Consider the following 15297-nt stretch of genomic DNA (forward strand, 5'->3'; position numbering starts at 1 on the left):
GTTACGGACCGATGACTGAGATATCTGTTCTAGATAGCGTCTGCAAAGGGGTAGACCTCTCCAAGTCTAGATTGGGCCACATAATTTTGGAGTGTTCACAACCCCACTATGTGACCATCGGTCATTCGTAACTCTTCGGGCCTGATCCTGATGACCTAGAGAAAAATGCAAATTTGCTCATGAACATTCCATTAAAGAAATGGTAAACTTCTTACATACCAATGGGTGCTGTCCGATTCAAGTTTTAAGCACAATGATAAGGGGCCTCCTTATTATAGCCGACAGCTGCCTTGAAGACAGGTTTTTTCATGGCTGCCATACCATGTTTTAAAATTTTTTTGATGTTCTCGCCAGGATTCGAACGCGAGCGTTCAGAGTTATAGGCGGACATGCCAACCTCTACGTTGCGGTGGCCTTGCTAGAGACATATCCACAGATTCCAGTTCCCCTGAATGTGGGAGGCAGTTTGTAGTCTCGCAAACTCACTCACTCTACAATTCCCCGATGAATTTGGAACTGTTCAGCCATCTTGTTGAGAGATCTGCGACAGACGAGGGCGATTGCCATCGCCACTCCTCCACTTCTTTAATTGCAAGGATCACCGCCCGATATACACTACAGTGGTGGCGTAACCTTCTTGATATGACCAGTCCTTCAGTTCTTCAGAGTACACGCCAAAGCCAACCTGGTCCTTTAAGATTACACAATACAAGCAGTGCTATTATATGGTTTCGAAGCATAGGAACTTGCAAAAACAGACAAGGCAGTGCTTGGAGTGTTTGAGAGAAATATGTTAAGTTTTTCTATTGTTATAATTTTTTTTTTCTCTCTCGAGTCGAGCTTAATGATTGAATTTTCTTTTTAGTTTTTAATAAATCTAGAATGTTTATTTATATTTTATATATATGTTTTTTTAATATATTAAACAATAACAAGTAAAAGCGTGCTAAGTTCGGCCGGGCCGAATCTCGGGAACCAAGCACCATGGGTTCTGCTAAAAATTTATACAAGCTAAATTTAGTTGAAGGGCATAATTTTATTCTACATACCAAACTTCCATCCAACAGTAAAATTAAAGCTTACAGGAACCGAACAAGGATAATCGAGAGACCGGTTTACATGGGAGCTATATCGGTTAAAGACTGATTTAGACCGTACTTGGCACAGTTGTAGAAAGTCGTAACAGAACACCGCATGCAAAATTTCAGCCAAATCGGTCAAAAATTGCGGCTCAGAAGTCAAATCGGGAGATCAGTTTATATGGGAGCTATATCAGGTAATAAACCGATTTGGGCCGTACTTGGCACCGTCGTTGGAAGTAATAACAAAATTTTAGCCAAATCGGACGAAAATGGTTCCTTCCAGGGGCTCAAGAAGTCAAATCGGGACATCGCTTTATATGGGAGCTCTATGGGATATACACTGAATTGGACCGATCTTGGCACAGTTGTTGGAAGTCATAACAAAATTTTAGCCAAATCGGACGAAAATTGCGGGGCTCAAGAAGTCAAATTTGGAGATCGGTTTATTTACGAGCTATAGCTGGTGACACGGGTAAAGGCTGCTGGGTAATCCTTCTCACAACCGGCAGCGAAACTGAATGAAGTCAAACCAATTTGAACACTGTTGGATTTCAAGACCAAGGGAACGCCAGAATAACCATTGTAGGTGAAAAGACCATTAGGGGTAGAGACGCAAATGTTTGAGAAAGTGATAGTAGCACCGAAGCTGGCCTTGCAAGTGGTGTTGGTAATGATCTTCATTTCAGCATATTACAAGTGTGTGGCAACACCATTGGTAGAATCAGATGTGCGACAGCTTCATCACCGGCATAGGTGGAGTAAGAGGTGGAAATGGCGGGCAATTTGACAGCCTTGATCTTGCTGGTGTAGGTGACGGAGGGGATCTTGATCAAAGAGATGTCATTTTTCAAGGTCTTGCTGCTCCAGTTTGTCGTTTTTGCCAACGGTGTGAGTGACTTCGGCAGAGGTGCGTACAGTAGCGCCCAAGTAGACGGTGACCGAGGAGATGCTAATGGGTGGAAAAAAAAAGCAATAAAGTCAATCATCGGGCAATGTCTCCTGTGAACCTTCAACTTACCCATCGGTACGGTGAGCAGCAGTCTACACCCGTTTGTTGCCAATCAAAGATCCACCGCACCAGGCAGACTACAAAGTGCCAACCTTCACGGAAAGACCAACTTAATAGGGGAATTGTCAAACGGCGGCATCGTGACCATTGGGTATGAGACCCTCAGATTCGACAACGGGCATAACAACGTTGCGGGATTCCAAAGTGGCCCCTCTCAAGTCGAAGGCTGAAGTGGTGGCCAAAGCCAAGGTGAAAACAATGAGGAACTTCATTTCGTTACCGAAAGTACGCAACTGATAGGGGGCTTGGCCAACCCATTAATTTCATAGCCGAAATAATGACAGATTTTCGCCGTAGATATTAACTTTCCGCACCCGCCTTTGATATGATTTGTTTCGCAATGTACAATGAGTTCCAATTCAGTACTCGAAAATAATCTATATTTATTAACACGAGGTCGTGAATCTTCGGACAGCGGCATTTCACTTTTGGGTTGTATGTAGTATGCGTACAAATCTTCTTTAGCTTAATTTACCAGATATGGGGTACTCGAAAAAGTGTATTGTTCCAGGAATACACGATATCAGGGAAATAATAATAAAAATGTGCGGAGTAATTCAATATTGGATTTGCAAAATGGATTTCATTATCACTGAATAGAAAGTCAAGTGGAGTGGATGAATTACAAATTTCGTATTAAGCATAGATAAAAACGACACCAAATCTAAATTAATTTTGAGCAATATCAAGTCTTTGTCCATCTATAATGGTATCTTATCAATGCTTCAGTTTTTTTTTTTTTTTTTTTTTTTTTAAAGGCGGAAGAGGCCGAAATATTCAAATATTTTGGCTATATAATGAAAACACTGCTCCGGTCTACCATCAGTTGTGTTTCTTCAACGGTATCATGAAATTGCTCATTGTCTTCGCCTTGGCCTTGGCCACCGCTTCAGCCTTCGACTTGAGAGGGGCCACTTTGGAATCCCGCAACGTTGTTATGCCCGTTGTTGAGTCTGAGGGCCGCATTACCAATGGTCATGATGCCGCCGTTGGACAATTCCCCTACCAAGTTGGTCTTTCCTTGAAGGTTAGCGCTTTGTCATCTGCCTGGTGCGGTGGATCTTTGATTGGCAACAAATGGGTATTGACTGCTGCTCACTGTACCGATGGGTAAGTTGGATGATCACAAGAGACATTGCCCGACGATTGACTTTATGGCTTATTTTCCACCAATTAGCATCTCCTCGGTTACCGTCTACTTGGGCGCTACTGTACGCACCTCCGCCGAAGTCACTCACACCGTTGGCAAAGACGACATCATCATCCATGCCAACTGGAGCAGCAAGACCTTGAAGAATGACATCTCTCTGATCAAGATCCCCTCCGTCACCTACACCAGCAAGATCAAGGCCGTCAAATTGCCCGCCATTTCCACCTCTTACTCCACCTATGCCGGAGATGAAGCTGTCGCTTCTGGTTGGGGTCGCACTTCTGACTCTGCCAATGGTGTTGCCACACACTTGCAATATGCTGACATGAAGATCATCACCAACAGCGCTTGCATGGCCACCTTCGGTGTCACTATCACTTCTTCAAACATTTGCGTCTCTACCCCTAATGGTGTTTCCACTTGCAATGGTGATTCTGGCGGTCCATTGGTCTTGAAATCCAACAGTGTTCAAATTGGTTTGACTTCCTTCGGTTCCGCTGCTGGTTGCGAGAAGGGTTACCCAGCTGCCTTTACCCGTGTCACCAGCTACTTGGAATGGATCAAGCAACACACTGGTATCTCTCACTGAGAATATTTTTCTGTATGATGATTATTTTTTATAAATAAACGTTCTATGTTTATTAGGCCGTTAACGTCTTTTATAGCTAATAGTAGATAGAGGACTTTGTTGTGCTTTTAAACCATTCGGTTGCAAATTTGTCAATGAACATTTCATTAAGTAACAGGGGCAATTTTGGACATCTCAATGAGTGCTGTCCGATTCAAGTTTAAGCTCCATGATAAGGAACCTCCTCTTTAAGCTGAGTCCGAACGGCGTGCTGCAGTGCAACATTTCAAGCCTGGCGGCAGTGCATTTGGTAGCATGCTTAAATTTAGCCGCCGATTGCCGCAACAAAAATCGCCTGAGCACCACACTCTACTCACTTGACTCTTCTTCTTTGGCTGAATATTTTTCGTCCAAGTTAGGTTGAGAAAAGGATGCGCATATTAATTCACCAAATGCCTCTATGATACACCTTAGTCAGTAATCGGCTTGTTGTGTGCTCCTTATATTAAAAAGTAATCTCAAAAAAGAAAATCTTAGTTAGGACTTCCGTGCTACTCCAAAATCCCCAATTGTTTTTCATACCATGACTGAAATTGTGTCCCCAGCTAAGTGCCGATTTCTGTTAGGCGGGCAGTGACATAGGGTATGTGCCAAGGGCTTCATCTTCCGCTACCCATGCTATTATTTGCGCACCTATTTTGCAGGAGTGAGCTCGTAGTCCTGCTTATCGTTATGATAGCTATACTGACCTCCTTCTCTCCATTGAATTTTTGTCGTCCTACCGATCATTTCACAGTGCTACACGCGCTTTAGTCGCTCCCGCCCTTAACTCGAACGGTGTTGGCTCGAAAGGCTTCGGGTTAACTAAATATATTGACGGCAGTCTTATGGCCTTTAATGCCAAACGTTTGTACTTTGATTTCTCCTTACTCCACTATGGCCCGGCACCCAGATAATGCGAATCGTGCCATCCTGTGCCGCTGCCAGCAGCACTCGACCTCAAGTGTCGTCTCAGGTATCCGATTGGAAAACTTTTTCACTTCTTCCAGGCTTCCAACGTCGCCTCGATTATACCAATGGTAAGACCTGCTCTTATCCTCTATACATTCTCCCATCGCCTTAAGTCTCATAGCCGCAATGGCTGCCTTACACTTAATCGGTATGTCTATGGGTCGGAGTAGTCTTCATCGCTTCGCTTATGCCAAGACAACATTTACCCTAACCTATTGTATTATCCTTACGTTGCACTTTTTCTCCAGCGCAGTCACGGCCCGTCTATATTATGTCCAACATCTGCGAGTCTTCTCGGTACGCTCGTGATTGTGATACTTCCAATTCAGTTTTCTGTCCAAGATCATTCCTAAATGTTTGACCTTCTCAGATTTCGAAATCCTTCTTTTGATGAAACGTGGTGCCTCAAATTGGTCCACGTTCGTCTTCCTAGTGAACATGTAAATTTCAATCTTAGGGTTAATATTGACACCCCAAGGTCTAGCTCAATCGTACGCCATCTCCAAGATTCTTTCTGCATAACTTACTCGAATCCTTACTCCTCAGAAATATTATAACATCGTCTGCGTAGCCCGTAGACGGGTTCAAATCCTTCCTAAGTCAGCATCCGTAGTAGGTCATTTATGGTGGTCACCCATAGGAGTGACGATAAAATGTTTCCCTGTGGCGTGCCTTATGCCACTTTCTCACTCATATTTATATCATGGGACCCACAATTTATCCACCTGATCTTTAGCATATGGTTTAACCAGTCTCTAAGGACCCGGCCCACAAGGTACTGGTCTAAAGATTGGATCAGTGTGTCGGTCCGCACATTGTTAAAAGCCCCTCGATGCCAATGCATACCACCGATATGTTGGTCTTGGCATCGAAGGATTCTTTTATTTTATGCAAAACTCGTGCAGGGCAGTCTGCACAGACCTTCCCTTGTTGTTGTTGTTGTAGTAGCAGTGTGTGGTACACTGAGGCGGCAGCCCTTGCCGATGAAGGAATTCATCGGGTCAATCCGGTACGTACAACCGGCTGCCATGGGATTGAGACCTTCCCTTGACATGGGCATGTTGTTTGCATTTGAGCAGTCCGCTGGATGTCCTACTCTTTATCATGCTATCCAGGATGCGATCCATGATTTTGAGTAGAAAGGACGTAAGACTTAAAGGTATGACGGCCTTTGATGACGCATAACTTGCATTGCCGGGCTTGGGTATAAATACCACCCTTGCCTCCTGCCAGGCTTTCGGAGTATATGCAAGTCCTAGGCATGCTGTAAAAATACAGGCCAAAATAGTCCGCCTCCTTCTGTAGTAACGCTGGAAATATTTCATCAGGTCCGGGTGATTTAAATGGTTGGAAGCTCTTCAAGTCTTCCTTTACCATAAATTCTGATATGATAAACCTTCGATCAACCTCATTTTTCCACGATTCTGGTGTCATCGTGAGAGAGGAAAATGCGATTTTATCAAAAGCCTCAACATATCCCCCGTTGTCTCTGCTCTCACTCACATTTCGTCTAACGTTTCAGTTTGGACATGGATTTCTAAGATAAACGTTTTCATCTCTGGTATCTTTATTGTTTCTTAAACCGTGTGTAATACATATCCCAATTTATCTTCTTTTTTACGACATGCTCTGTTAAAAATTCTGCGGACCTCTTTCCGAATGTTGTGAATCTCCCCGGTCATCCAGCGTTTTTCTTGGGCTGATTTCCTTTCCCGAAGAGGATAACTATATTCGATAGACTCCACTGGTGCAGTCGTAATCGTGTTGACATACTTGGACAATTTAAATTATCTTGCCCAAGTCTTCCTCCGATTAGTCTTCGAAATTTTGGCCAGTTGATTTTTAACTTGTTAGCGAAGCTTATGGGATTCGGCGCTGGCCATGCTATTCCAAATCTAATGTTGCGATGATCCGAGAAGGTGTGCTCCATGGAGACTCTCAAACCTAGAACCTCATCGATTAGATATTCCGAACATATTGTGTCACCTAAACCCTCCTCCCAAATCCTATTAACAAAGGTAGCAGTGTTATCAATTTAAAGTGTTACTACGTCGTTAGTATTCAAGGCTTGGCCCTGCTTATGCATGTTGGTACTACCCCCCGAAATGTCTGATTTGTCTTCGTCACCAGCCGGTGCAGCTCCGACGTGGGTGGCGGTGTAGGAGAGTCGAAAAGGCAGATAAAGTGATGGCAGGTATGATCCACCGTATCCCTGCCTCATCACTATTGCATCCAACGCTGACAATTCAAATGTTTATGACAAATGACGCAGGTCCTCGGCCGAGTACCAGTGTCTTTTTTTATTACTAAGTCCATAGATACTATTTACAGACAACTTACAGACTACTACTTACACATATGTATTAAATAACTTAAACTACTAAGCATTTAAATGCAATATGATACTTCTTTTTAAGACATCTCTGTGAACTGATAACATAAACGATGAAAAGGATCATTTTTGGCGAAATTAGTTCAAAAATATGTTACTGTTATAAGTTCAAAATTTATGCCGGGTTTACTAGCGACATTAAACAAATTCTACAAATAAGAAATAAATAAGATTCACCAGAAATGTTATATTCAACATTATTCTTCGACTTGCTAGTGAAGGTAGGCTCAATCTAAACTCATACGAGGGTAGAGAGTGTCGATCCCACCCTCGCCCACGAAGACAAAACAAAAGAAACTGTTTGTGAACAGATTCAATCTGATTGAAATAAAGCTTGTAGTAGCGATCCCAAACTATGGAACCATATTCAAGGTTTCGTCGTACTAACAAAGTATATAAACCTTTCGTCACTGAAGAATCGTTAAATTAATTGCCCCGTCGTTTCATGTAACCAAGGGCAACATATGCTTTACTGACTGCCATTGAGATATGTTGGACGAAAGCTCAAGCGTTGATCCATACCAAGATCCTTAAACCTGTCAACAACCTCATTACTGCTTACAAAATAACTGGTACCAAAAGAACTCCCTCTTGAAAACGCTTTACTTTACATTTGGGAATATTCAATTCCATCAGGTTTATATCGCACCAATCGTAAAAGGAATACAGGTCAGACTGGAGATGGCATTGTTCATCCGGATCACTGAGGGATCTGACGATGTTCACATCATTATAATAGCTTATAGAAGTGAGCAAATCATTAATAAAGATACAGAATAAGATCGGGCCCAGATGGCTACCTTGGGGAACCCCCTAGCAAACAACAATCGGTTTAGAAATGACTTTGACACTTTGTATACGAACAGTTAAAAACGAGCTCAACCACTTTAGCTACGAATTACTGGAAACCACACAAATCATGTTTCATCAACAAGAGTGTCAAAAGCTTTACTGAACTCAGTATATATCACATCAGCCTGCCTACGACTCCTGAAAACATCATTGACCAGACATGTAAATTCCAAAACATTCGAAATAGTGGATCGTAACTTTTTGAAACCGAGTTGGCTAGAAGAAAGTAATAATGAAACTTGATGATAAGTTCATATTTTTTCCATTTGTTTAGGAATATCACTAAGTTTGGAAATACCTCTGTAATTGCGAGCATCGTTTCGACTACCAGATTTAAACAAAGGTATGATATATGATTCCTTCTACATTTGTGATAGATATCCAGACTTTAATGAACTATTGAATATTAACAACAAAGGATACGAAAGCTGCTAGGCACAATGGCTTCCAATATATGCCGGTACTCCATTGAGACCAGCAGTAAATGTTGACTTAATTATTCCTAAGTTCTTCAAAAGAGTATTTTCGTCAATAAAAGTGACATCTGCAAAATATGCATCACTGTTATCATAGAGATATTTATTATCATGATTATAAAGTTTATCTGAATAAGTGGTTGCAAAAACATCAGCAAAAACTTTAGAAATATTCAAATCATTAACAGCGGATACAGATCCATATTTAACATAATTTTGTAAGCCACTAAAGCGACGCTTGGAATTGACAAAATTATAGAAAGACTTTGGATTAGATTGGTTAAATTGGTTCTTGTTCCCCATGTTATATTTCGACCTTGCTAAGGATTTATTCAAAAAGTCCCGAGTAGATCCCGATTTTTTAAATTTTTTTATACAGTCTTTTTTAGCTATTCAAAAACTTAGATAGATTTCTCGCATTTCATGGTGGTCCAGATGCATCAGCGACGACTATTCGAGGCACTGATTTAACAAAGCATTCTTCTAGAACAAAGTAAAATTTCGATACTAAGTCACCAAAATCATTTGTACATGAAATGTTATCCCAATCAATAGAAGACAGCAATGAGTTAAGTTTATCACAATCTGTCTTTGCAAAACAGTGTGCTTTCAAGACGAAGATTTTTTCGGAGCATTAGTCGATTGAAAAACAATAGATAAGTGTAGGGTGGAATGAAAGCGATCCTCCTGAATAGTTACCGGACTGCAATATCTCAAACTACTATTGACATAGACTAAATCAAGTAATTTATCAAATGAATTAAATATATTATTTATTTGGAAAAGCCCAAAATTTAGAATAGCACAGCCAACGCCGAATCTGATAAGCTTCCGTAATAAGTTGAAAACCAAATGGCCAAAGTTCCGAAGACTAATCAGAAGAAGACATGGGCAAGATAATTTCGATTATCCAAGTATGTCAACAGGATGACGACTGCACTAGTGGAGTCTTTCGAAGATAGTTGTCCTCTTCGGGAAAGGAAATCAGCCCAAGAAAATCCCTGGATGACCGGGGAGATACGCAATATTGGGAAGGAGGGGCGCAGACTTTTTACAATAGCACGTCGTAATACATACGGCTCAAGGAATTAAATAGCAATACCAGAGCGGCAAAACGTGCCTCCTGGAAGCTTTTCTGCGGCTAGGTCGAAAGCGTCAATGACACCGCCAAGAGGAAAAAGTTTCTCTTAAAACCCAGGTCTGAAACGTTAGACAAAATGTGAGTGTGAGTAGAAACAACGGGGGATATGTTAAGGCTTTTGATGAAAACCCATTTTCCACACGATACGATGGAACTCACTATGACACCGGAATAGTGGAAAATGAGATTGATCGAAGGCTTATCATAACAAAATTTTTGGTAAAGGAAGCTTTGAAGAGCTTTCAACCTTTTATCAAATAAAGAATAAAGAAAGTTATTAGAGTTTCCACTAGGTATAATCGGTATTGAACTATTTGAGTCAGACAAAGACACATTCCCCAAAAGTATTCTCACAATCACAATTTCAATACCACACTCAACCAAATTTGTTATTCCAAACTAGAGTTGGGTAGTTCCGGGTGGAACTAGTCCATTGGAACTTATCCAATTAAGGAACTGCTGGAACTAGTTCCATCTCTTTCCTTCTTATAGTTCCATAGTTCCTTTTTTTTTGCATGTACAATTTTCATTTGCTCCATTTTGTTAATTTGTAGAACAGCTGATTACCATATTTTTCAGCTTCATACAGCAACTAAATAAAAGCGTAAACTTTTTTAATGGAGAACATATGTGTCCGTTGTGATTTAGGTGAAAGGGAAATAAGTTATTTGTGGTACGAATATAGAAACGTGGTGGCATCTGCATATTATTCTTTTTTTATTGCCAACAAATCTAAACTGTTTGGATGCGCTTCGATTCGTGTTTTTTTAGCATCGAGACTTAATACTTGTTTAAAACAAAGTACAAAAAACGAATTTTAGGCTAAGGAACTAAGAAGAGTTAAGAAACTAAGAAAAGGAACTAGTTCCTTTTGTGGAACGGAACTAAAATGAGCGATCACTAAAGGGAACTAAAATTCCCACCTCTATTCAAACCAGAAAAAATAGTTGCTAAAACAGCAGTGTCTGTCTGCTGAAAATGGGAAATTGGTATACATTTCAAAATGTGGCTGAGCTAGCTCGCATTTTTTGTTATTGCTCAACTAATGTGCACATGACTGGCGTGGCCTTTTGTATCTAAATTTAAAGAAAAATGGTTATGGAAAGTATACATTCAGTGGTGATTATAAACATCCACTGAGACACACATTTACATATGTGTTCTGTTTTTTCTTCCAACATTCCCTTCATAATTAAGCAGCAGACAACAGACTTTTCTTCAGTAAGCCTGCCACTCTGAAATTGCAGTACTGCTGCTGTTATAGCAGAACTACTGCAACAATAGCAGCAAAATTAACTGCTAATATTCAGCAGATAGTGTGTGCTATTATCAGCAAACTTTTTTCTATTAGTGCAGTCATACAAGGAACTACTATTCGGTAGATACTGCAGTCGGCACATTATCACCGCGGGTCCCTGTTCGTTAGGCTATATTGAGTCTCCTGTCCCTGCACTGCCTTATGTTTTATTGTTGGAATCTTTGCCTATCCTAAATTTGAATGATAAATTATTAAAAATTGCTTATTTATACAGCCGCCGTTTTAAATTTAAACTAAATATCAGCAAAAACTATTTGCATAGAACGGCAAACTTATTTGTCTGGGAGTACGATCCGCCTACCTCTCGCGAGACGCTGACCTCTTATTTATGCAGTCGTGAAAAGCCAAATCAGATAATCGTTTTACTTAAGAAATTTTCAAGTTTTCGTTTCGGTAGCCTGATAAAGACGGGCGAATATCGTCAGATCAATTTAAAATGCAACGACTTTCAATAATGTGGATTTAAATCAATATTTGTAGGTGTTGCGAACCGAATAGTAAAGAAATGAAAGGTAAAAGACGAAATTCCATACATTGCTTGTATTCATGTCACTGAACTCCCACCCCTGGATGCAATGCCAAATCAAGATCACGCGACGTATGCTTAACGTATACTAATTATCTTAACTAACTTAACTATGTCATTACATTAGTACTAAAAATATTGCTAGAACATGTTTCTACCTTCTTTCCATTTGAACAACCCAGACAATAAACTTGGAAACGTGGTCTAGTACATCTTAACCCTTGGCGTTTTCCTATAGCTAAAATTGGTCAAAACTTTGTGTAAAGACACGAGCAGTAGCTAAACCCGTTGCAATCATAGTAATCGAACTCAATTTCCTTTTGTTTCGCGGTGATTGGACTTCGGTGTATCGAACTCCAAATCACCATCGGTTTCTTGTAGCCGTCCTCTGCCACCCATCATCATCCTGGTATCTCACGGTTTCAGCTTGATTACCTCAAACTATAAAACCTAACTGGACCAGTTTTTCGTGAACAGTGATCGGTTGACCTATCGGAAGGCAAAAGAGCTTTCTTCTTAAAAAATTTCAACGAATCTGGGAATAATTTTCGCCATCTATGGTTTTAAAAGAATAAAATGTTCTTTACTATGCAAACATTAAAACACCAATAACATTTTCAATAAATGTTTTTTTTTTCAGTGTATTTGAATTTGTTGGTTTTAATCTGGACTAACAATTTGTTAACAATTCAAGTTTTATTTGAACTAAACCCGATGTTAACTAAGACTATCTGTATGGTCAATGAAAGAGAACAAACCAATCAATAATGATTGAAATGTGTCTATGCACACAAAAATGCCAAAAGAAGAACAACCCCCAACGAAATGCGTTTTTTTACAGAGAGAAAATAAATGACTGCAGTTATCTTGATGGACAACTGAATATGGAAAGGATTTTAAGCTAAACGTTTAGATGGCAATGCCATATTTACTTCGGCCTGTTCTCTAGCTGTAGTGGAAAGATTTACACTCATCGCCTCCTTTCAATTCAAAGGAACATTCTCTTGCTTGAAGGCAAACACCTGTCTTCATGTGCCGCAATGGCAATTCAAAATCTCTATAAGCGTCATCCAATTTGTCTAACGACTGACGTTCTTGGTCGATTGTTTCTGATGTGTCATCATCATTATCGTAGTTCGACTCTTCTGGGTTGCACTGTTACAAGTTATGATGACTTGCGTTGATAACAAACACAAAGCTCTGAAAATGATTATGGGCCATTACACAAAATTTCAAAGAGTGGTTTAAAAAATTATTTCGGTCCTTCTTAATCAATGTAAGAAAAACAAAATAACGAAATTAATTTATACTCGTACCAATAACCATCTTAGGAGAACTGCAAATCGGTGACCAGATTTCTTTGTCCTGCACGCAGTACGCAGTTGGAGGCCACCATAGTGCAGGGGTTAGCATGTCCGCCTATGACGCTGAACGCCTGGGATAGAATTCTGGCGTGAACATCAGCAAAAATTATCAGCAGTGCTGATCCCATCCTATTGTTGGCGACATTTGTACCATTTGGTATGGAAGCTATGTAAAAATTTCTCCATAAAGAGGTGTTCCCCTGCGGCAAGGAGGCCCTTCTCATTGAGCTTAAATTTGAATCGGACAGCACTCATTGATATGTGCGAAGTTTGCCCCAGTTCCTTAATGGAATGTTCATGGACAAATTTGCATTTGAACGCAGTACCTACAAACTGTCCATGAGCGCCAAATGGCATTGAAGAAGTTGACAACATATTTGTTGGTATCCCAGAGTTGGATAGTAAAGTGGTCGAAAATCACATCATAGGGACATTACCTTTCAGTTGATTTTTTTGGAGTAGCTGACACGAAGTGCTGCCAAGTTTGCACTGATATATCTGTAAAACTAGAAATTGGCGCTACATTATGACAGCTCATTATATTGTTTACAAGCCGCCAAATGCATTTGCTTCTGAGTTTATTTAAAAACAAATGTGCTAGTGGAGATATAACAGGTTATGCACCAATTCGGACCATACTTGATTTGGATATTGGGGACCATAGTAGAAGTCGTGGTGTAAAATTTCAGCTAAATAGGTTAAAAATAAATGCGCCCTCTAGAGGCTCAAAAAGTATAATCGGGAGATCGGTTTATATGGGAGTTATATCAGGTTACGGACCGATTCAGAACATACTTGGCATCTATATTAAAGGTCGAGGGAAAAGTCGTTATGCAAAATTTGGATAAAAAATGTGCCCTCTAGAGGCTCAAAAATTATAATCGGGAGATCGGATTATATCGCATAGTCGTTGGAAACCACAAAAACACCTTATGCATGCAATATTTCAGCCAAATCGGATAAGGATTGCGTCCTCTAGAGGCTCAAAAAGTCAAGAACCAAGATAGGTTTGATTGCCCGCTATATCAGGTTAAAGACCGATTTAGACCATGCTTGGTACATTTATTGAAAGTCAAAACAAAATTCCTCATGCAAAACTTCAGCTAAGTCGAATAAGAATTGAGCCATTTATAGGCTCAGGAAGTCATGATCCGTGTTCGGTTTGTATGGCAGTTATATTAGGTTATAAACCATTCATGGTACAGTTATTAAAAGTCAAAACAAAATTCCTCATTGAAAATTTCAGCCAAACAAATAAAAATTGCTCCCTCTATAGGCTCAAGAAATCAAGATACGAGATCGGTATTTCATATATGGCATCTATATCAGGTTATGAACCGATTTGGAACAACCTTGGCACAATTATTGGACGTCAGAATATTACATCTCTTGCGAAATTTCAACCAAATCGGATAAGAATTGGGCCCTCTAGAGGCTCAAGAAGTCAAGATACGAGATCGGTTTATATGACAGCTATATCAAAACATGGACCGATATGACCCATTTACAATCCAAACCAACCAACACTAATGGGAAGGTTAGATTTATGTGAAAGTCTGTTATCAGACTCACTTAGACGTTTTCGTCCTTTGAACCATCCAACCGTTGAACCATCCAGATCGCCTTAAAAAGCCCAACAACTTGCGAATGCTCACATCCTCTAAATCATACAAGTTCTCAAAGGAAATGAGAACCTAAAGTGGAACTCTTTCTGACTGCCAGTGCGGGACACACACACAGCAGATGTTCGATAGTATCTTCTTCTTCGACGTCCTTACTGTTTCTGCAAAAATCGTTACTGGCAACCTTCAGTCTGTCAGCATGTTTTCTGATCGTACAGGGAGCTGTCATGACGGACACAATGACTGAGACGTCTGTTCTAGCCAGTGACATTGACAGGCTCTTCAAGTCTACATTAGGCCATATAATTTTTGAATGTTTTTGAAAACTCCCATCCTATGGTGGAGGATATATATAAAGTTATTTGTGATAGAGTTCAGGCAAGAAAATCACAACCGGCTACTGTTGGTTAATTCAAAAACCTTCAAGTGAACATAATGTTTTGTGTATCGCTCCATAGATCGTTACAATGACCCTGGAAACGTTGCCAAACGCCTTGGTGGTAGCCAGAGATCAAAATGCAGCAACACCTGGAAGGGTTCGACGAATGAAGGATGGAATTCAACATATTTCACATCGTAGTGGCAATCAAATCGTTAAAAATCTGAAAATGTCTCGCCAAAGAATGGGACATATATTGAAAAACGAACTCAAGGTAAGACATTGCAAAGGTGCACGATCTTACATCGTAGCCAACGTTTTCGCGGTATATTCGATATAAGTACGAC

General features: G+C 40.2%; 2 protein-coding genes and 1 pseudogene across 12 annotated transcripts in view; 1 reads left to right on the plus strand and 2 right to left on the minus strand.

The window, feature by feature from the left end:
* Nucleotides 1-15297, minus strand: part of LOC106092065 (formin-binding protein 1-like) — a 365714-nt gene that overhangs the window by 198252 nt on the left and 152165 nt on the right. The window lies entirely within an intron of this gene.
* Nucleotides 1530-2363, minus strand: LOC131994320 (serine protease 1-like; annotated as a pseudogene).
* LOC106082383 (serine protease 1) lies at nucleotides 2979-3948 on the plus strand. Its single transcript, XM_013244854.2, has 2 exons — nucleotides 2979-3261; nucleotides 3329-3948. Exons 1-2 carry the CDS (start codon nucleotides 2999-3001, stop codon nucleotides 3888-3890), a joined length of 825 nt encoding a protein of 274 aa, XP_013100308.1. The 5' UTR covers nucleotides 2979-2998; the 3' UTR covers nucleotides 3891-3948.

Source organism: Stomoxys calcitrans, chromosome 1 (genome assembly GCF_963082655.1).
Source record: "Stomoxys calcitrans chromosome 1, idStoCalc2.1, whole genome shotgun sequence".
Classification (NCBI taxonomy): Eukaryota; Metazoa; Arthropoda; class Insecta; order Diptera; family Muscidae; genus Stomoxys; species Stomoxys calcitrans.

Bases quoted from the DNA above. Each gene is read 5' to 3' on its own strand.
- LOC106082383 (XM_013244854.2), top strand. From the start codon at position 2,999: ATGAAATTGCTCATTGTCTTCGCCTTGGCCTTGGCCACCGCTTCAGCC. The intron at 3,262-3,328 runs GTAAGTTGGATG...TCCACCAATTAG, and splicing joins GCTGCTCACTGTACCGATGG to CATCTCCTCGGTTACCGTCT.